The sequence below is a fragment of the Phaethon aethereus genome (assembly GCF_964289735.1).
Source record: "Phaethon aethereus genome assembly, chromosome: 17".
Classification (NCBI taxonomy): domain Eukaryota; kingdom Metazoa; phylum Chordata; class Aves; order Phaethontiformes; family Phaethontidae; genus Phaethon; species Phaethon aethereus.
Genome location: NC_138593.1, coordinates 4,136,846 through 4,158,936, shown reverse-complemented (window position 1 = coordinate 4,158,936; position 22,091 = coordinate 4,136,846). Strand labels below are relative to the sequence as shown.

The 22,091-nt window shown below is 54.1% G+C and overlaps 1 protein-coding gene across 1 annotated transcript in view; it reads left to right on the top strand.

Annotated features, from left to right (window-relative positions):
• The window catches only part of NCOR2 (nuclear receptor corepressor 2), a gene marked incomplete at its 5' end in the record, with an annotated part of 178,131 nt that overhangs the window by 23,657 nt on the left and 132,383 nt on the right, over positions 1-22,091 (top strand). The window contains one exon of the mRNA XM_082007798.1: positions 1,135-1,315. Within this exon, the coding sequence (XP_081863924.1) occupies positions 1,135-1,315 (181 nt within the window). The remainder of the gene's footprint in view (positions 1-1,134; positions 1,316-22,091) is intronic.

The window sequence follows — 22,091 nt, the reverse complement described above, 5'->3', positions numbered from 1 at the left end:
CACGCAGCTCAGGAGAACTTGAACAGTCTTGTTTAAGGGAAAAGGGAAGAAAAAAAAAAAAGCCTTTTTTTTTCCCTCCCAAGCTTTGAATCTCCTGTGTTTCATTTTATTTTTACTTTTTAAGAGACACTTCTGCCTGAAGTGTTAAAAACACACCCTTGGATCTGCTGCAGCAAAGCTGATCCTTGGGCATAGTAAAAGGTTTAATGTATTTTTGTAGGATCCCTTTACAATTCCCATAAGAGAATCCTGCTGGGAATAATAGAGCTACAAAAAAGTTTTACATTGGTTTAAAAAAACAGCCAAACCAAACCCAATTTCCAGGTATTACCAACTGCATCATACTTAACAAGTGAAGGATATCTGAGCCCGACGTGACTGGTCGGTGCAGTTGCTGTCACTGCATAATGTGCCTTTCCAGCTTGCCAGGTCTGTGTTAAGAGACGTGCAACTACATGTGGCCAGTTTCTTTCCTCCCCCATCCTGGAAAAATAAATCCCTACTGTCTAGCCGTGGAGGAGTTTGCTTTTTTTCCCAGCATATAATCTTTGGTATTCCTACAGAAGATGCTAAATATAAACGGTGGTGCAGGTATCTTTCACTAAATGAGCCAAACGTAGCAGCAGGGAGCTCTGCCTGGTCTTAGGGGTCAGAGGGGGATTTATGGGCCAGATTGGATGATTTTCTGCACTTTGGCTTGCTCTGCCCAGCCCGACCCACGTGGCGTGACAGGGAAGGCTCACACCTGCAGCATCGTTCATGTTGCGCTGGTGTAGGGACAGCCACCCACCGAGTGCGGTGGGGCAGGAAATGGCAGCGGGGCTTTCCAGGTGACACGGCGGCGGTGCCGAGGAGGGGGCAGCAGGGTGGTCTGTCGCGCTTGGAGGGTGGTGAGATGCTGCCCCCCCGTCCTGCTCCCCCGGGTGATGCCTGATCTGCCTGCAAGCGCTCCGGGAGATGCCCCATGCCTGAGCTATGGAGCTGTGCCTCCTGCGTCTGCGAAGACCCAGGATGTTTGAGTCCAGGGCCACCTGGCCTCCCTTTGTGCATCCTTCTGGGAAGCGGGCAGGAGTTGAGCCCTCTGTCTTCCTCGAGTGGTTTGTTTCCTAAAGGGTCCTTTCTCTTTGTCCCCAGATCTCAGGAGTTGCACCTGAGAACCGAGGCGCATTCCTATCTCTCTGACCTGACCAAGCCGTCGGACTTGGAGTTCATTGAAACCAAGAGACCGCGCCTGGATCTGCTGCAGGACCCGCTGATGCGGCACTCGCCTCTCCTGAACCAGGGCCAGCAGGGAGGGACAGAGGATCTCTCAAAGGTAAGGGGACAACAGCCCGGGGTGCTAGCTGGGTGCAGGGTCTGCGTTTTGGGATCCCTTTGGCTTGTGTAGGGCTACCTTTGAGGCTCTGAGCTGCTGCTGAAATCAGTGTAGATGGCAGTTCCTGATGCATCAAACAGTGCTTGGTGGTGTTGGATGATACTCAGTGAGATGGGGTGACCTCTTTGGAGAAACAGAAGCAAATCAGCTTTCCCCATAACTATCATAGTCATGGGCTTGCTTTTACTGGGCTATTAGATGCACCAGAACAATTTGGAAGCTCCTGTAGGCTGAATTAGTGATGGTCATGTCTGGCTGTTCTGGATACTGTGCCCTGATTTGATTTTTACTTGACCTTTCCCATTTATCACATCTCTTTATTTAATATTGGTGTTTGAAGGGTTTGAATTGGTTGCTGGTGGTTCTTTAATATAATCTTCCCCTGGAAAGCCGCCCTTCTCCTAGTCTCATTTAACAAAGCAAATTGTTTACTTGCAATTGTCCCCTCTGCACTCGTAATAAATGTTGCAAAGAGAAATCCCTTGCTTGTGTGCCTATCAGGAGGTACTTTCATGCTCTGTTGGGGTAAATTGTATTTGATTTTACCTCAAGCTCGGACATACCCCTGGATGGAATGGAAGTCTTGCTGGGTACAGAGGCTGGGAGCAGCTGGCTTGCGTGGCCGGTGCGAGCTCCAGTGCTGTGAGCACCGAGGGTTAATGCAGCTGCAGGCTGGGCTTTGGAGACATCCGAGCCCTCAGCGAAACAAAAAGGAAGGCAGCATCCTTACCTGGGACCACGGGGTGGTTTGCTGTGGCGCCGCGGGAGCTGACTGAAACAACACGTGGGCAAGAAAGCTCTTGCCTGTGAGCGCCGGGGTATTCGGACATCTCTTGTCCTTATGGTACTGATGGGCCTTAGATGAGATCCCTCTGACCTGTCTCAAGTGAGAAGGACACTTAACTTTGGGATAGTTCAGATGCCAAGGGATGCCTGGCTGGATCTCCTGGAGGAGAGGGCTGTAGGGACTTCTGGTTAGGAATGGTGAGCAGATGCTGGGAGGGACGGAGCAGCTCTTTAAGAGCTGTGTTTGAACTTGGAGACCAGGAGAAACACACCAAACACATCAGCTTGCTCTCCTTTAGCTCTTAATAGTGTGTTGCCTTGGAAAAGATGCCGCCGAGGTGCTGTGGCCCTTCTGTGTCCCAACATTGCTGTTCCCTCCAAGATGTGTCTTGACGAGGCGATGCTGTGACCAGGCAGGAGTCTGCTCTCCATGCCACCGGGATGTGTTGTGGTGGCTCTGAACTGTAGAGTATACTTGGGGGATGCTGGGTTGGGTGGCCAATGGGGAAAATAAACTGTTGGCCATGAAACAAAAAATATCCCTCTCCAAAGACGTGAGGAAACAGGATGGCTTTTCTGCCTGCACATTATTTCCATCAGCAGTTCTGTTCTACTTCTCACCGGAAAACCACGTATTGTCTCAGCTATTTGTTTCTAATAGGCAAAGCTGCTCTTGAGGCATTAGTTGGTGAGTTCAGGGGCTGCATTTGCTTCTCGGTCTGTGACACACTTCCAAGAATTACATGCATTTTATGGAGCTTAAAACATTTGTTAATGAAAGAGAGAGAGAGGGAGAAAGCTGTGAGAGGGAGAAAGCTGTGAGATACAATTCAGCAAGACAAGGTTATGCTTTTAGTGGAGCCATTTGTAATTTCAGGGTCTGGAAGGAATTAAAAAATGTGGTGTTCCTGACTGGTGAGAGCCTAATTGGAGCTGGGATTAGTTGCTCAAAACTAACAGCAGGGGTTGTTTCCAGAATGGGTTTGATGGAGCTCACTGCAAGACTTGGATGATCTCAGTGCTGTTCAAGTGATTGGGAGCAGAAGGCAAGTCGGGGGTGTAGGGCCACCACTCTGAAGGTATGGCTGCCTTTGCAACTTGGGAAGTTGGATTAATAGCAGTTTTTTGGCTTTATTCTTGAGCAGTCATCCTCAGACTAGTCTATAAGCTGCTTGTGGACATTAAGATCATGGTAAAGCTCCTGCAGCTGGTCTGTTCATCTCCCTGAGCCTCAGCACAGAATCACTAAGGTTGGAAACGACCTTCAAGATCATCAAGTCCAACCATTAACCCAATGCCACTGTGTCCCCTAAACCATGTCCTGAAGTGCCACATCCACACGTTTTTTGAACACTTCCAGAGATGGTGACTCCACCACCTCCCTGGGCAGCCTGTTCCAATGCTTGACCACCCTCTCAGTGAAGAAATTTTTCTTAATATCCAATCTAAACCTCCCCTGGCGCAACTTAGAGGAGCTGGTCTGGGTGTGCTGGTCCAGAGGAGATGTCCAGAACTCAGACTGGTCTTTGACCACAAGCTCTGGACACTTGCATATCTGGGCTATTTACACGTGCAAAACTGCTTCTTGTGCCCATACTAAGCCAGCGCAGTTGAATTTGGCACTGGGCTGTGATGCTGTAAGTCACCATGTAGAACAGCTGATAAAGACCTGGCCTAGAGGCTCTGTGCTGAGCTCCATGACTGCCGTCAGCTCCGCTGCCTCCTGATGTGACCTCCTAAAACAACGCGTCACGATGCAGCCCGTCCTGGCGGCTCATCCCTGCTCTGCTGCATCCTTGCGGACACTGGCCCGTGCTTCGCTTCTAGCAGCACCGTGTTCTTCCTGCTTGCTCAGCACATCCTCTGTGCCCGGGGGTTATTCCGCAAGCTTCCTCCCTTCCTGCAAGCGCTCTGCAAGGTGGGTGCAAGAGCCAGAGGTCTCTGTGCCCGCGCGAGCCGCGCGTGGCCCGGCGCGGTGGCGGGGGCAGGATGCGTGTCTGGGATCGGTGGCACACGTGTAACGGCAGGATGTGTGTCCCAGCGACCAGAGCCGGAGAGAGAAATTCGCTGTTCCGTCTGTGCTGCTGACTCAGTGCCTGACAAAGCTGTTCGATACTCCATCTAGGGCAGCTTTGCAAGCTGGGTGAGATGCACCATGTGAGCCCAGTATAAACACGCTGGTGGTGGTTTAGACAGTGTCCTAGGAGTTGTTTGCTTACCCTTTACCCCGTTCTACGCTGCTGAAGTCACTGCGTGGGGAGGAGCTCAATTTACTCACCCGAGTAACAGCACTAGGACTGCTTTTTGTGGTGATTGTGCAGATTGAGCTAATTTTTGCACAGTAAAGAGCTGCACAAAACCCTCAATAAAAAAGGGTAGGGGCTTGCTTATGCACTCTGGGTGCCAGCCTGACTGTCCCAGGGATGTAACTGTAATGCGGCAGCAGTGGATGTCGCTCCAGGCAGCGGCTTCCTGCTGGTCTCCTGGTTTCAGAGCAGCGGTGGAGCGGAGGTGCAGAATCAGGTCTGCCGTGGTGTGAGTTTAGCACATCCCTGAAAACTGCCGGTTACATTGGGTTTACCAAGCTGCAGCCCATGGGAGAGAAGCTAACACCATTCCTGCACGTTTCCAAGGCCTCTGCTTTGGGCCATAACCTGTGCTCTGAACACAGATGAAGTGATTGATGTGGCAAATGCTGGTGACAGGTTCCAGAGGTTTTCCCATTACCACCACCAAAAGAGAAGTGGATCTCTTGAGTCTTTTATTCCTCATCTACCTCCCCCAAACCTGGGCCCCTTTACCCTGTTCAGGATCACTGCAGCCTTGCTCCAGGCGAGGCTGGGTTTGGAAGGAGAAGGTAAAGTCTTCTATTAGATCAGCGTGTTAGAGCTGGAGAAAAGACACACTTTGGGGCAGCATGCCTTTCAAAAGCAGCAGCTTTAGAGATAAATCTCAGTTGGTCTAGTAAAAGGTATTACCTTTCCTCACGAACCTCGCATCGCTCATATCCTCGAACGCTAGTGTTTCTTGTCAAGCTGGGGAAGAGAAGGTTGTTTTCTTGCCCGCTTTCCCAGGCTTCAGCACCTTCCCTGCAAGAGGGGTTGCTGTGACATTGCGGCAGCGCAGGTAGTCCTGTGCTCTTGCTGCGGGATGGAGCCAGGAGGGCCCAGGCGAGCTCAGTTTGGGCGAGAAATGAAATCTCCCCGTGCCCTCTGCGCCAGCGTGGGCTGATGCTGCCGCCGAGAAGGTTCTCCCTTGAGCTGGCTGAGAATAATCAGGCAAAACTAAAGCAGGACTGTTTTTTCAATCACTGCAAACCTGGATGTGAGATTTGCTGGAAGAGCTGCCGTGATGCAGATTTGCCAGGTATGCTCTTGGCAGAGATGCAGGAGCTGGTTCCCAGGACCCTCAGTGGCTTCTGCTTTCTCTCCGATGGAGAAGGTCATTGACCTTCATCATGTAACAGCAGGTGGGAGTAAACCAGACGGCTCCAGAGCAGGCCAGCAACGCATCTGCACGATCCCCCGTCTCCGCGCGTAGGCGCGCAGCTGGCGCCGCATGCGATCCTGCCCCACAGGCACGGTGAGCGTGGCGCGTCCGGTCGGGCCGCGCCTGCTCTCCCCTCTCCAGAGCTGGAGGTTGGTCCTGCCTATCCCTTTCCACCTCTCTTCTTCCCGTTTGCTTCCACTTGTTCTTCCCACTTCTGAAACTGCTTTTCCACCACATATGTGGTTTGCTGCTCCTTCCTATAGGACATGAGTCAGTCATGAGCTGCATTTAGTCCCCTTGCAAGGGCTGGCTGGCTGCACTTAAACGTAGCCTATTCCTCCAGCAGGAATATGCTTACGGGGAGCCGTGTAGTCCCGCGGGGACGGGGCTGGGGCTTGGGAAACCTGAACCTCGCTGCCATCTGCCCTGGCAGGCTGCTGGTCACCGGGTAAGTCTCTTCCCCTTTCTGTATCTCAGATTTCCCCGTCTGTACAAGGGACAATGCCACTTCCCTCTTTTGTAAAATAATTAACAACTATTGATGGAAAAAGGCTATTAAGAAACCATGTGTTGTTAGGACTTGGACCCTGCTTTACATTGTTGAAGGGTTTTAGTTTCTTCCCTTTCTGCCTGAGTGTGTTTGTTGTGCTAAGGACTAAAACCTGGAATAAGAAAAAGGAAGAGGGGGAGTCTTGGAAAAGACAGCACCAAGGCCAGGAAATAGGTATGGCAAAGCAGAAATTAGGGCAAAGGGTATTTTGCTTTGATGCATGTTAATGTAGCTTTAAAAGCAATTAATTGAAAAAGGAGGAATTAACACATTTAAAATGCCTTTTTAATGATGCATTGAAGCCAGCAGCATACATGCCAAATTTCACACTGGCTGCCCATTCCAGAGCCCAATTTACAATAAACTCCTGGAAAACAGGCTGTGGGATGGGAAGGCTCTTGGCTAGCCTGCTAACTCCTGCCCCGGCCGCAGCCTGGCAGAGCACCGAGGACAACCGAAAGGCCTTTTGGGAGCCCAGCTTCCTCCTCCCCGCGCTGGCCGGTGCCTTGGCAGTGCTGTTCCCTGGTAGCTGCTCCGTCCCTTGCCGAATGTGCTGGGGCAGAGGAGTGGGAGGCTGGGGCTTCCAGCAGCAGGGTTTGCCCCGCCGCGGTGAGGGATGCTCGGAGGGGCAGCACCGCAGCTCCTGGCGCGGATATCTGGGCTGGCCAGCTGGTAAATCACCAGTGGCGTTCCTGCTCCGTGGCTTTGTTATGGGAACATTGATCTGTTGCTGGGCTTAACCTCTCAGAGTTTCCAGTGGGTTGGTCTCGCAGTTATTAATGAAACTGGCTGCAACTTGTGTTGACCTTGGCAGAGGCCCCAGTTGGCTTGGAGGTAACTGGCAAAAGCATAATCTCTAATTGAGTAATCCAGTGCTGGGGGAGGGGAGCGGAGGGGGTGGAAACGCAGCGGTGCTTTGAACTGGGAGAGCCGAGGCACTCCGACGGGACGCGTAGGAGTGGAGAAAGGCGCTGAGCACGGCGGCCGCCGGGGGAATTAGCAAGCAAAAGCGAGGCGGCATCTCGGTTCCCGCACCCCGGGCTCCCTCTTGTAGAAACCAGCCCTGAATTCCAGCGCCTCCCTGTGATTTATTGCTGTGGAACAATAGCACAGAGGGGCCGGAGAACGAAACGAAGCTGGGAGCGTCGGCCATCCCTGGGCGCGTGTCCTCCTGTAGCCTCTGAGTCTGTGGCGTGGGTCGCGCCTGGGCTCTCCCTTCCCCGCTGGAGGTTGTTTTTGACTTGGGAAGAAGAGCTCTGGGCTCGTTCCTGGGGCTTTTGATGAACGTCTGCAAGCGGGCACCCGGCGACAGCGCAGGGCTGTCCTCCTTGGCCGTGCGGCGCTGCCGCGGGAGAGGGAGCCGTGTCCTCGGCCCGCGGTGGCTGTGCCCGCGTCTGGTGGGGAGGGGGTGGCTGCCAGGGAGCCCCGTGGGACACCCGGGCAGAGGGATCCTGCGGCAGCGCCGATGGAGAGGGGACGCGCCGATGCTGCCGGCGCCCTGCCGCTCGCTCCGGGTTATGCGAAACCCGAGCGAGATGCAGAGCTCCGTGTCGGTGCGTGGCCCGATCAGTCCTGTGAAAGGCAAAATGCCTCAAGCATCTTGCCAGGCAAAGTTCTCGCCCTAAGGACTGCAGGGTGCTCGGTGCAAAGCCTGCACGCACCGTGTGGCCTCCCAGCCGCTTCTTGGAGGAGCGGAAAATGGCTCTAAGCTCGGGTCTGAGCAATTTTAGTGGGTACAAACGTACCTACGTCTTTCCTGCTTTTGTCCTCCTTCCCCTGCAGAGAGCAGCTTTTCGTAGCAGCTCTCCCTGCAGCCGCCTCGCCCGGGCGGGCTGGGCTTTCCCGTGCCCCGAGGCTGGAGGTGCAGCTGGGCGCCCATCAGGAGCGAGCGGCGCGGGGTTGTCGAGTTCAGCAGCCGCAGGAGGATCCTTCTGCGACGTGTTTGACGTCCACCCATCTGCCATGTGGTTGCTCACGCTGTTGGCTTGTGCTTGATAAAAATCTGATTGCAAAAGTGATTTGGTGGGGTGGGGGAGGGAGGGGGGGAACTTTGTGTTAGGGCAGCAATGATTCAAAGCTATTTCTGGGAAGATGAGGGAGATGTTGGCATTCTCTGTCATTCCAAGCATATTTAAAAGCTGAAATATTTTCATTGTTCACGTTGTCACAGCGCAAACACTTCTGGCTGGATTTCTCCTTGCCCCTGCTTTCCTCCCTGCTCTGAAGATCGTTTCCAAATCGCGGGAGGATGCGTGTGAGCCTGTGGACCCCTGCTCACCTGCTGCGAGGGCTTGTCAGCAGCTCGTGCCGTGCACCAGCTCGGGACGGGAGGCCGAGGGGAACAAACGGCCGGAGGAGGGTTGTATCTGGAATGGGATGCTCTGTCCTGTGCGTGCACTCGTGCTGGCTTCGTTTGAAAACCAGGCGCCGTTAGGTGTTGCGTAGTCCTCGTGAGATGTTTGGCTCCTCCAGCCAGCCCTGGGGCGGGGGGTAAAGGGAAGCAGCGCCACGATTGCCAAGACAACTGATTTTATTCCATTTTTCAGCTGAAGTTCCAAAGAATTGAACTGTGGTCTGAGAGACTGGGGCATGGCAGGGAAAGCCTTCATGGGCTGCGGAAACACTCTGGAGGCAGGATGTAAAAACTGAGCTTGACCTTCCCTGAGCCGCCCGCAGCCCAGCTCTCCCCTGCCCCGGCTGCTCCAGCCCACAGCGGTCCCCGAGCCACGGAGAGGGGGGCTGAGGCGCAGCATGGCTGGAAAACCAACAGGCGAACTGATGGTTCCTCAAGCACAGGTGGTTGTTTCGCATTTCTTTGGCTCGTTTGTGGTGATCGACATCCAAAACAACCTTTTAAATTGTCTTTCAAGCCGAAGCGGTGGAGAAAGGCGGCGTGATAAGGCTGGCTGCTTCTCGGGAGCCTGCTTCATCATTTACATAATTGGACTTTTCTGTTCCATTCAGTCAATATTAAAAAGCTCGCGCAGTGCGACATCTCACCTGATCTGCTTTGACTTGGTGTGCCTCACCCCTGTAATTGGAAGAAATATTGCCAGTTTTTTCTGCTTGCAACAGGGCAGCATTGAGAGCTGGGCGTGCTGTGTGGATTCGTGGAGATTTTTCTTCTCAGTCTTTGAAGTGTTTGTACATCTGTTATGTGTATCTGGTTTTTCTTTAATAGCAAGGATTCTTATGTGCCCTGTTACGTCCCAAAAATACGAGACAGCAAAGCTAGTTTGCTAGTGGATGTTGCCAGCCCTCAGGTGGGACTGGGGAGGTGGGGGTGGTGAGGCAGGAACAGGCACCGGTCTCCTGTGCGTTGCTCCAAAGCCCAGGGACGGCGCGGGGTGAGGAGAGCCGTGCCGGCCACCGCTGTTCTCCGCCTGCGGTCAGTCTGGTTTTGCACATTTGTGGTAAAAAAACCCTCGCCTGGAATACTTTCCCAGGGCAGAATTCAGTGCCAGTAGCAAGGGTGAGGCCTTGGCTGTTTTATTCTCCCCTGGCAGTTTCAGCCTGATCTGGGTTTCTTCTCTTCCCCACATCTTCTGGGAGGGAGTGTGGGTGCTGCCGGGCACGGAGCATTGCTCCAGCTCCCACCAGATCCCAGCGCGCTCCGGGATGGGGTATGTGATTCCTCACGCTTCCATGTGGTCTGGCCGGTTAGTGCAGGCGACAAAGCAGGAGGAGACTGTTACCGGTTTGTAAGCATGTACGTCTCCTCGCAGATGAACTCGGCCTCCCTCCGTGTTCGAAATCCCTGCGCGCCCCTTCTCATCGAGGGCCTTCCTGGGGAGGGCGAGGGATCCGGTGGGAGCAGCTCGGGTGTCTTCTCCGTGAACGTACAGCACCGAGCACGTTTTTGGTGCGGTACTTTTCCGTCCTTATGAAATGCAGCCCATCCACAGTTCTGACTCAAGCAACGAAAGCCCGTGAGTTGTGACACCGGTCAGATTAATTTTGCGTGCTGTGTTTTGAGGAGGAGGGTATTTCGTGCTAAGTCCTTCCTTCCCAGCACTTGGCGGAAAGCCGTGGAGGAGATGCAACAGCAATCGATGGTGTTTGCCTGCTGCTGCTGGAGGGGATGGAGTGGGGGAGTGATTTCAGAGATGGATTTGGCAGAGACGAGTTGCTCCTCTTTGTGCCTGTGGTGATGGAGCTGTAATAACATATTGAACATGGCAACAGCCCTTGCTAAAGCTCCGTGACTTCACGTCTGGGCTTCGTGGAGCCTCATCTCTTGACAACACCCTCAGCACCGATAACAAGAGAGCTGTCGGGTGCCAAAGGGCCTAGTTATAATCGCTCGCTGAAAACCTCCTTTCTTTTTGGACCCAAACCTGCTTTTTAAACATAAAAACTCTTTGGCTGTGTTTTAGGCAGAGGACATTCAGAGGGTTTTCTGGCTTGCTCCACCATGAAATGCTCTGCAGCTTCGCGCTGCATGGGGGGGCCAAGGGGCGATGGACGCTGGTGTGTGTCAGGAATGCTGGCTGCGCGCTCGGCGAGCGGAGAGGGGTTGTTTTAGGACAAGCTGACAGGCCCTTGGCTTGTTCTGTTGCTCTCGAAAAATGTAATTCTAATTCTTGGCACCTTTTTCCAGGAGGATAAGGATCAAGAGCGTGGTGGAGCTGCTCCCTCTGTCCTTGGAAATGGGCTTTCGCCCAGTGGCTGTGCTGGCTCGGGGCGGGAGCGGTGTGCTCCCTCCTGCCCCTCGTTTGGTGAATCGAAAGCAGAAATTAGTGAGGGAGAAGCAGCATGGGATGAAATGACCTGAACCACCTCCTCCCAGTCCCATCTAGTTGCTCTGTGGTCACCTTAGCGCTCTGACCGAGCATCTCCTGCACGTGCCGGCGTTCAGCCCAGCTGCTGCCCGCCTTCCAGGGCTTAAAGGGGGCTTCTAAGAAAGATGGGGACAAACCTTTTAGCAGGGCCTGGAGCAATAGGACAAGGGGTAATGGTTTTAAATAAAAGAGAGTGGGTTTAGACTAGATAGAAGGAAGACATTTTTCACAGTGAGGGTGGTGAAACACTGGCACAGGTTGCCCGGAGAGGTGGTAGATGCCCCATCCCTGGAAACATCCCAGGTCAGGCTGGACAGGGCCCTGAGCAACCTGGTCTAGTCGAAGATGTCCCTGAAAGATCCCTTCCAACCCAAGCTATTCTGTGATTCCATGATTTATCTCGGCTAAAGGCTGGCAGCCCCTTTAATGCCGCACCCGGCACCTTTTCCCGCAGGATGCTGGGGAAGAGCGGAGCGCTGGGCTCGGGCAGTGCCGGGCAGCAGATGTGGGGTCCCCAGCGCGTGGTGCCGCTGCTGCAGCCCAAGGGGTTCCCCCCGGGGCTGCGGAGCCCGCAGCACCCCACCGCAGTGCACGCTGGCGGCGGGTTTCTCCGCTGCCTGCCGCGCCGAGCACTTTGTCGGCTCCTCTGCCTGCAGAGGTAGCGCTGCTGCGGCTTTGCCTTCGAACGACCCGCTCCGGTCGCTGCCCTGACGAGGGCCACGGCTGCTTTCTCTCCTCCCTGCGCTGTTCCCTGCGGAGCAGCAGCGTTTGCTTCTGCCTTCTGATCTCCGCGTTGGATGCCGTCCTTCCCGTGGCTGCTGAAGAAAGAGCCATTGCCTAGTGCGAATCAAGCCATCCCACGTGGCTACGCGACCCAACCGGGCGCAGGCTTTTATTTCAGGCTGTTTTTCAGGTCTGCGTTATTTTATCTCGTGCCGGGCGTCACAGGGCTGACGGAGAGCAGATTGCCCCCAGCAGCTCGTGTTTCTGCCGCGGCAGCAGGCCGAGGGGCAGATGTAAACACGGGAACGTTATGATCTTTCAGACGCTAAAAGCTACTAAAGAGTAGGCAGGTATGTCTATATGGATATATAGTGTGCGTTATATTAATGGCTTTCAATATATTTGGAGAGGGATTTGTAAATTCATGTGTCCATGAATGTTTCATGTGTATATACTTTTTCACGGGTTTTTAAGTAATTGAGAAACCTACAGTTATTTATACACACACACATATATATATACATATATATATATATGCTGCCTTATATACTTGTAAGCTGTTTTTTCCAAGGCTGCTTCTGTCTGTGCAATTCAGTGATCCTGCCTTCGGCAGCCACACGGAGAAAGGCTTACAGTCTCGAGCAAAGCTAAATATTGATTTGAGTCAATCTGGGTGCACTTGGAGACATCACTAGTGCTCGTGAATACAGCATAATCACTGATCGGAGTGGGGAAATTTCATCATAAAGGCCCCAAAAGGGAGGTTTATTATTGCTTTCTTCCAAATGCCTGAATTTTATTAGCTTCAGTCATTCTTGGCAGGGCAGTGGAATGGGATTTTATAGTTAGCAAAGGAAAAGTAAACACAGTAATCGTTTCACAGCCCCGTGCCTGCCAAACCGAGATGGAAATTCCAGCCTTGGTGGGAAGCTGCTGCTTTGCTAACAGATAATAACAAATTCACTGTGGGCTTATTCTTGCTATGGGAGCTGTGATGTTCGGGTTTTTTCCCCCTGTAACGTCCTGGCCCGGAGGGGCAGGGACGCTTTCACGCTTTTCTGCAGGAAGAGCCTGGGCAGAGGTTTGCAGCTGGAGTGACTCCCACGACCATTTGCAGTCAGAAATGGTGCTTCTGCCCTGAGCCTTCGGGAGCCGCTTTATCCCGCGCTCTTGTCGGCGTTTGGGCTTTCCTTGGTCAGCCTTGCGCTGAGGAGTGGCACGCTTGAGACGCCGTGATGGTTCCTACACCCTGAGACTGTCTCTGTCTGCTGAATGGGGGGGAATATTCCGGCAAAAAAAACCCCCAACAAACGCAAATAAATCCAAAACTCTCACGGAAGGTTTGTTTTGCATGTTTTTCTGGGCTTGCTGAGGCGGACGACACCAGCACCCGCCCGTGTTTCCTGCTGCTGGGGACGTTGTTTCCTCCCACCTTCCGGCCGCCCCAGCCCTGGGGATGGCGGGCACCGCCGGGCACCGCCTGCCAGCCCGGCGCTCAGGATGCGGCCTCCTGACGGAAAAGCAGGCGGAGCAGCGAAGGAAACGGCTACTCAAGCAGGCGGCGAATGTCGAGGCACCCCCTTCCACGTGTCTGCGCGGTTATTAGAACAATAAAGCGCTGAGCGCAGCCGGCGGCTGGCTCTGATTGATGGTGCCGCTGACGGTTGCTTCGCGCCACCCGCGCTCCCCTGTCAGCACGCGTCCCGCGCGCGGCAGCGGGCCGCGCTCGGCGCTGCGCCTGCCGGCGGCCGGGGCCGTGCCCCGCGTCCCCGCCTGTGTCCTGCCCCGGGGGGCTGCCCTCGCACGGGGCCGGGTGCACGTTTTGTGTGTCCGGGGGGTGCCTCGGGCAGCGGAGCGGCAGGCGGAGGCGTTGTCCCCGCGCGTCCCACGCGCGTGCTGGGGACGGCGCCCGCGTGAAGGAGAGGTGCCAAAATGAAGGGGGTGTGAAACAGGCTTCAGTGGTGTGTCAGGGACGGATGAGGCCACTGAAAACTTCATTAAAGCCGAGACAAGCTGTTTCAGGGGAAGGGCTGTTCCCCCCTCCCCAAGCGTGTTCTTTATGTTGGTTGAAAATTTTTCAAAAGCATCTAAGTGGCTGTGAGCCTCGTTTCACATTTAAACAAGTTTTTCAGTGCAGCCACCTCGAAATGAGAGTCCGATTGCCTTAGATTCCTGATGAGAAAGTTGCCTGGGTTTTTTGTCTCGGCTGGTGAAGTTCACGGGTCACGTTCACCAGCGACCCGTATCCGCTTCCAGGCTGCCCGGTTCGGATCTCATGTGCGTATTTGAGTCTCACAAGACGTGTGTGCGCGTGTACGGAGATGTTCCGACAGAAGTAAAAAGACTTCGCTGATAAAAATTGAACTTTTGGGATCTTAATAGATTTTGGGGGCGGGGGAAGTTTTTGGAGTATTGCCATTAAGCACGTTTTCTTGCAGTCTTAGAAATTCTAATTTTTACAGATGAGAGGCATTTGATGTCCCACTTCATATACCTGAGCATGGCTAGAACAGACCTATACGTTAAGTGACCCTTAAGGGGACGGGATGGTGGGACGCGGCTGGCGACGGGGGCTTGGGGGGTTGCTGTAGGGGCAGCAACTTCTGCTTTTCCCTGAAGAGCCGGTGCAGCTGGAAGAGGAGCTGCTGGGAGCGAGCAGGCGTTGGGTGCTGGGACCCGTCAGCCCGGGCCTGACGTGCCGGGAGTCCCCAGGGGAGTCGTTGCGGATCCTGGCTTGGTGCGACGGCTCTTGCTTGTAAGAGGAGGTTTGGGCTGGTCCCACAAGGTTCCTCAGCCACCGCTCAAACTGTTTTAGGTCTGTCTTGCATTTCTTTTCTCCGTCAGTCAAGCTCCTTCTCGGCAGGCAGCTCAACCTCCAGGATTTGGGTGATGGTTGCACAGGGAGGACGGAGGGAGAGGGAGCACGAGCAGCCTTTAGGTATCTCTTACTTGCGGCGGTGATTAAATAGAGCTGTCTTCACTCCTTCCCTTCCCTCCCCTCTAAATCTGATGCCCCTTCAAGCCGACTTCCCGATATTAATGCCGTGCACTGGTCCTGATTAACTCCCTGACAAATCCCTCTTGACCGAGCCGCCCGGCACGGACCCCGCTTTGGATTTGCAGGGCTGAGGGGTCCCTGCTCGCTCCTCTGCCTCCCTCCTCCTCCCTGGCAATGGGAGGAAATTTAAATGTTTCTGAAGAGCGACATTTCCATTTCAAAAGCTGTTCTCTCAAGTGTGTCTGGAGTGGGATTTCTCTCCCCCCCCACTCCTCTCTGAATGGGAGCTTTAGAAGTCTCATTTCCTCTGCCTGATAACACCAGGCTGAGAAGGGCTTTTGTCTTTTCATTTCCCCTCAATTTTTTATGTTTAAGTGAGGTTTGTAGAAGCTGCTGTGGTGGATTTTCCCTCCCCGCCCCGCGCTTGTCCATGTGCTGGAGGATGCAGCTGGCTCACCCAGTGCAGGAGCTGGAGCTCCCATGGGTGCAGGGCAGGACCCGCTCCCGGCTCGGGGGCTGCTGCGGCCCTGCCCGCCCCGAGCAGGCACCCACCGCGGAGGACCCTGTCCTGGGAGCACCCTTTCCATGCGCCCAAGGAGGAGGTTTGCTGGGCGCATCCCGGCTGCAGAGTGCCGCGCTGCTGTTCCCGGCCATCCCGAGCAGCGGCTTGCGTGTCCCAGTGCCCGTGGACGTCAGTGGGCGTGGGTGGTGCTGAGCCTGGCTCAGGATCGGGCCCCGTGGGGGCAAGGTGGGACGCTGCAGTATCTTTAATCGTGCTGACTTGCGGCCCGCCTGCTTTTTGGCCGGTCTAGCTGTGCCACTGGGGGTGAAATCAGTATTTTTTTAACACTGCGCTCGGCGGAGGGCAGGCGAAGGGGCTGCGGTGGCCTGCCTCCCGCTCCCGCGGGACTAACCTGTGCCGACGCAGGCGGTCACGCTCGTGCGACGCCGTTCGTGCTGGTCGCTGGAGTATTGTACTAGCGTGAAAGTAGGTTTTGGGGTTTTTTTCTGCAGAGGCCTTTTTACAAAAGGCAAACTCCGGCGTGGTTTTAGCATGGCATCTGAGGGCTTTCTGTCTTTTTGAGGACCAGCTGGGATTTGGCAGGGACCATTCCAGCATCCTCAAATCAGAGGGAATACGCCTCTGGGATGCTACATCCCTGCGCGGTTGGCATGCTGGAAAGACTTGGACCTTGCTTTACTGCATGTGGCAGCTGGAAGAGGATGGGTGGTGTTGCAAAAAATAATAAAAATAAATAAAATGGTGGGAGGCCAAAACTTACAAAGGCACGGAGTAAGCGTTACGCTCCCCTGAGGTTTGGCAGGCTGGGTGCTTCGCAGGCTGCTGGAGGAGGTTTGGGGGTTGTGCACTGCACCCCCAGGCAGGGGACCTCTCTTGCCTCCCTGGGGGTCTCCCTAAAAAAAGTCCCTGAGCAGCAGGCTCAGGGAGAAATGCAAGAACAGGAGAGGGTGACGGTCACACGAGGCTGTGTCAGCGTGTCCCACGTTTCTGTGGAAGTCCGTGGCCGTTATTCAGCGGTTCCTGTGAAAGCTGCCTGAGTCGGCCGGTTCCAGGGAAGACGAGGGTGGTTTGAGCCCCGGCGACCGGCTGCTTCGCTGGGGGGAGTGGTGGCCGGCTCCCCGATGGGCTCTCCCTTTAACTTTAAAATCTGGGTTTGCGAAGCCGGCAGGTGCTAACCCCGCCGCTCTGGCTGAGCACCAAATTGGGCAATTAAAAATTTGCCTCCCTCCCTTCGTGCTTCATGTAATTGGAGGTGTTTTTCACGGTTTGCTCCTTTTTAAGAGACATCAAACGAGCGTTCGCCTCCCTCGTGTTGGCGTGCCTCCCGAGCCTTTCGATGAGCTCGGGGCAGCCCCCTCCTTTTGGCCTCTATAAACCCCAGGGATGCCTTAGTCACTCGGGTCGCGGTTTTGAATATCCTGGTGCGGGATTTTGACATGCTCTTAAGCTGATGGGTTATGTGCCTGGTGCCTTTCTCAAGCAAACCTTTGCCTCCCCAGCGCCGTAATTTCGTGGTTGTTTGCCAGCGCCGTTCCCCAAAGCAGCGGTTTTGCCTCCTGAAACCGAGACACCGACGCTTTCCGCCCGGCTCCGGCTGCAGAGGGATGCTGCGGGCGGGAGGTGCTGGGCAGGTGCTGCCACCGTCCTCCTGCGCCCGGGCTCCGCAAGGGCCGGAGCGGGGACAGCGGGAGCCCAGCTCGTTTAACGAAAGGGGTTTGAGTTTGCGGAGGGGAGACGGGGATTTAGGGCTGAGGTGGCGTGTTACAGGGACGATGATGTTCTCGGCAGCGCGTTGTTGGGGGCAAGGTCAGCACGGGCGAAACGATGCTCTGGGAGGCTGCTGGGTGCCCAAATTATTAAAAGAGCATTAAAGCTGTAAGTGGAGGATTGGAAGAGCTTGCTGCTCTATAGGCAACCTCGGCAACTTTATTTGCCAAAGACAAAGCTGATTTTTTTTTATTTTTCATTTCTTGAGAAAGGTCTGTGACTTTGTGAGGAGGCCTATGAAATTCCCTCCCTGTAATCCCGCGTGTTTGTCCTCCCCCTCGTTAGCGGAGAGCAGCGGAACGCCGTCTGTTTGGTGCCCAGGCCGAGCTCCACCTCGTGCCGAACGGGTCGCCAGCTGCTTTACGGCATCCTTGTCGTGTGGTGGGTGGTCTCAGCCCTACCTGCTGCCCGAACCGCGGCTCCTGCGGTTCCTCACGGCTCCGCACACGCCGGCAAGGCGCAGCCAGCTCAGCCCTCCCCTTGTCCTTTGCAGGAGTACGGGCAGAGCGCGACGCCTGGCCCGCAGCTCCCCCGGACCCCGCTCCGCTCGGTTCACGGTGGTTTCCCCTACGCAGGCACCAAAATGAGATTTTTTTTTTTTTTTTTTTTTTTTGGTGACTTGGACACTTTTTCAGAGTTAACAAAAGGCAAATCACTGGCACAGAGCAGTCTTGCCAGATGTATCAACTGCGCCGAAGATGCTCAAAGAGAAGGTTCCCAGAATCTTTCTGAACGTTGCAGAAAGGCGTATTTTCCTCTAAACTTGGTTCTTGGAAGCGGCAGAGTTGTTTTGGCTGCAATTTACTATTCGGAGGGGGAGAAAAGCCTAAAAATGCCTGAAGCAAATATTCATCATGGAAAATTTCAGTCCAGACAGTTAACGTTTTAACAAACTTAAGGTCAACTGAAAATCCAGCGATGTAGGATAGGAAGGCGAGCCTTAATGAGAGGCGGAGCGATTAGCTCCTCTCTGTAATGAGTAGATGGGTAGGTGAGAATTCATCACTCCTGCAAAGTCAGTAGGGAACGTACACGTTCAATGCAATTATTATCCACTAATGGGGAAACGCAAGAAGGTAATGAAAGGCACAACATCCATTTGTCGGTATAATGCCTTAGGCTTCGGTGGGAGTTTGCCTGAGTAAGTTTTTCTGGATTTGACCCGTTATTCCAGGCTACCTCTGAGTGCGTAAGCCCTGTTTGCTGCTGCTTCTGTAATATCCCGCAGTCTTGAGGTCCGGGGCAGCATCTGTTAAGGACAGCGCTGTGGAACGGCTTTTTTGAGCGCAAGCAAGTTTTGCAAGACCAGATACTAAGCTTTGGTTAGTGCGTTTAACTGTAACGCTCTCTGGTGCGGTTTTACCACCCTCGTAAATCTGCTGGTGGGGGCGGGGAGGGAGGGTCAGCATTTGGTACTGGTTTTGCAATTAAATTGCTTCAAGCTGTTGAAACATTGGGGAAGTTTTTTGACCTACTTTCGTGCAAGTTTAGAAATTGTTGGGATGTTTTCTGCCCTGGCTGCGTGGAATTCAGCTGGATTACAGGGGAAAGGAATTTCGTAGGCCTTCTCATAAAGTCACAGATTTATTTTAAAAACAAAATAAAAAAAATCAGTTTTGTCTTCAGACAGCTCCTTAGTCTCCAGCTTCGTGAATTCCCATGAGAGCACGTACTGGGCTGCATCCAGGGAAGGCGATCCCTGCGTTGCTTGTCCCCACTGCCTGCACGTGCCGTGGAGCGTGGGGACGGAGGAAGGAGGTGGGCGATGCCTTGGTCTCACGCGTGGCACCCCTCGGGCGCGCCGGGTAGCCTTGCACGGGGACGCCCGTGTGCTCATGGCCGCTGAACGGCACCGTAGGTGCTCCCCAGAGTCACGCTGCGTACGCCAACGTGCACATCTCCGTCCCGCTTTGGCAGCCCTTCGAGTGGCTGCGGGGGTGCAGCCCCGCCAAGAGCCAGCAGTATTTAGGAATTAAAACCCCCTTTGAAGGGTTGGGCTGCTGAAAGAGCCATTAGCACGGCAGATGGTCACGAACAAAAGAATTGCAATAACTTGATGTACTTTTCACTGCTCAGGCTCTCTGGCTTCGTACTCGCGCGTCTCTCTGGGGAAAAGAGACGTTAAGTTTTCAGCCCCTTTGCCTTTTTCCCCCCATCAGTACTGTCATCTTGGGGCTGCTGATACGCCAGAAAGCGTTGGATGCTTCTCCGATAAAAAAAAAAAATCCTTTGGTCTGTATTTGGCCCGCTTAAGAGTTTTATGTGCATGTTTTTACCTTAAAACCTGAGGGATGGAGGTGTGGGGAGCTGGCTCTCCGGCTTGGTTTTCGTCCCGGGGTGTGCGGGAACGCCGCGGGGCTCTGCGCCTGCTGGGCTGTGCGACGCGGCTCGGCCGTGGGTTCCCGGACGGGGAGGCCAAGCTGCCGCCGTGTAGCGCGGCCTCACAGCGACGGCGTTTTGGGGTGGTGGTGGTGGGTGAAGCTCAGCCGCCTGCGCTGGCTCTGTGCCGCGAGAGGCTCGGGCGGCGGAGGCGTCCGCACAGGCAGCCCCCCCCCCCCCCAATCACAAGCCCACCCTTTGTTTATGGGGTGGGGGGCAGGATTAATTTGAGCACAGTTTGGGCAGCCCCAGCCCATCCTGCCTGCTTTGCCAATCTTCTGCCCGCGAGGACGCGAGATGCGCGGGTGGGCAGGAGCTGGAGATAACACCTCTTAATCCCTCCCGGTGCTCCAGCAGAAGACGCTGCTGCCAGCTGATAATTAGGAGGTGAACAGGCTGTGGAAGAGGTGACGTCGGCATCCCCAAATCTCTGTGCTGGGCTTGGGGGAGCACCACTAAGGGTCTGGTTTAGAAAGGCAGAGAGAGACCAGGACTTGCCGAAGATGATACATAGGGCAAACACTGTGGTGCTGTGCTAGAGATCCCGAGGGTCGTCCCAAGCAAGCGGCTCTGCTCGCTTGGCGCGCACCAGTGCCACGCAGGCGCTGGCTGGGGCTGGGGCGGCTTTGAAGAGGCAGCCGGTGTGGTCAAGAGATCAGAAATGTCAAAATGCGTTTTGCAGCGAGGGTTAGGCGCAGATGGAGCGGAGCTACCCCTCTGCCATCTCCCGAGGGTGGGAAGCAGCCGAGAAAAATTACCCTCCACGGAGGCTGGGCTGGCGCATGGCACGGACGCCCTTTTCCATCCCACCAACTCCCACGAGCTCCCTGGGAGCGTGGCGAGGTGGGTCGCTAATGCAAAATAAGGAGGCGGCGATGCTCTGGTGCGGGTTCCGTCACGTCCTGGGACCAGAGTCCCACCGTCTTTTCTCTTGCAGACCCGGTTGCTGGCATGTCTGACGGCAGGGATGTTGAATTTACCCAGAGGCTTATTTGCTGTTCAGGGCATCGACGGGCGGTTGGCTTATCCTTTTCCTCTCCCCTCTTTCTCCCATGTTTTTAAAGCCAGTGCCTGGCAGTGTGTGGCAGGCTTGCTCCGTTAACGTTATCTATGCTAGGAATAAAAGCCTGGAGAAGAAACCCACCCCCAAAGCCTGGCCTTGCTTTTTGGTAGACTCCTGGGTGATAATTGTTTTTTTCGGGGCCAGCATCTCCTCTTGCTGCAGGAAGGTTTATGCAGCCTTTGCCCCCCGCTTGCCCACCCTTGTTATCATACAAATCACATAATAATAAGGCCGGGGATAAACAGGAACTACAGTAGCTGTTAGCCGTGTATAAAAACAAATCACATGGAAACAGTATAATTACTGAGAAAATATCAACTTGAGTAATGCAGTAATTGTTTTCTTCCCTCCAGCAGATTTATTCCAGCTCTCCCGGCTCATGCTGGTTTCAAAGTCTGTGACTTCATGTTAATAAGAAGAATTTTACGTTTCACACTGCACTTGTTCAGGGCCTGGGTATGATACTGTCTCAAGCGGAGGAATACATTTTGAGCAGCTTTTTGAGAGTGCTAAGAAGCAGAGTACCAGTTAAAATATCTCTGTCCATTAGGGTCCACCCCAGGTTCTGGGTGGACTCTAGTCCTTGCTTTTCAACCCATTTTTGCTGTTTTCAATCCCATTTTCCAACCCATTTCAACCCATGCCATCTGTAAATCGGGGAGCCCTGCTTTTTGGATGTCACCATTGCACAGGCGAGATTTTTTTTTTGCCTTTGGTTTTGGTTTTTCCTTCCTCTTGCTGCTCGTTTCCTTTATTTAGAGAGGAGCTTGTGAAATGATAGTGGCCGGTTATTTGCGGTCTAGGGACATTGCCTCTCTCTATTGCTATAATCACCTCCTAATACCAGATGATGGCGGTTTTTGTGCCGTGACTTGCAGCCGTCCCCCTTACTCAGCGTTGCTGCTGTCCTGCTTCAGATTCTGCAAGGTAAGAAGATAAAAATGTACCAGAAACCAGGTTTCCAAAGGGTTTTATTCCAAGTAGGAGTTTCAAGATGCCCTGTCTTGCATATTGGCAGACGTGAGAGTACCTTTTGTTTCACGTGCAGAGAGACGAGTCTCTCTCTCCTGTGTTTCGGCAGGTAGCTTGCTTTCCTTTAGAAAAAACTACCCACCTACAAGCCACTGTCATTTCCCCTTCCCGTGCCTTAATCTGAACGAGATTTTATAAGCGCCTAATTTATCTTTTGCTTTTTGTGGTTGTCCTACTCCTCTTGGCTCGTAAAAAATCCCCAAACCACCAAAAAAAAAACCCCCAAAACCTCCCCAGCTGTGGAGAACAGAAACCCTTCCCTGCTGCAGCAGGCTGACCGATTTTGGTGTCTAATCCTGGAGAAGTAAAACAAGACAGAATCTGCTCTTTGGGATTCTCCAGAAACCTTTGATCTTCTTCCAGTTTCTCTTCTGAACGGATGCTGGAAACAACCAGCTTACCCTTCTGATGCGCCTGTGCTCTTAGGGCTGGGTGAGCCCCGCGCAGGGCAGCGAGGAGGGGGTGACAGGTTGCTCCTTCGCTCGCTGTCCCTTGATGGCAGCAGTGAGAAGAGCGTTGATGCCTCCAGCCCTCGGTTGTTCCTGGCTGACTCGATGTCTCCTTCAGCTTGAGCAGGGTGTAGCCGGGGAGAGGAGGAGGAGGGCGGCACCGGGGAGGAGGAGGA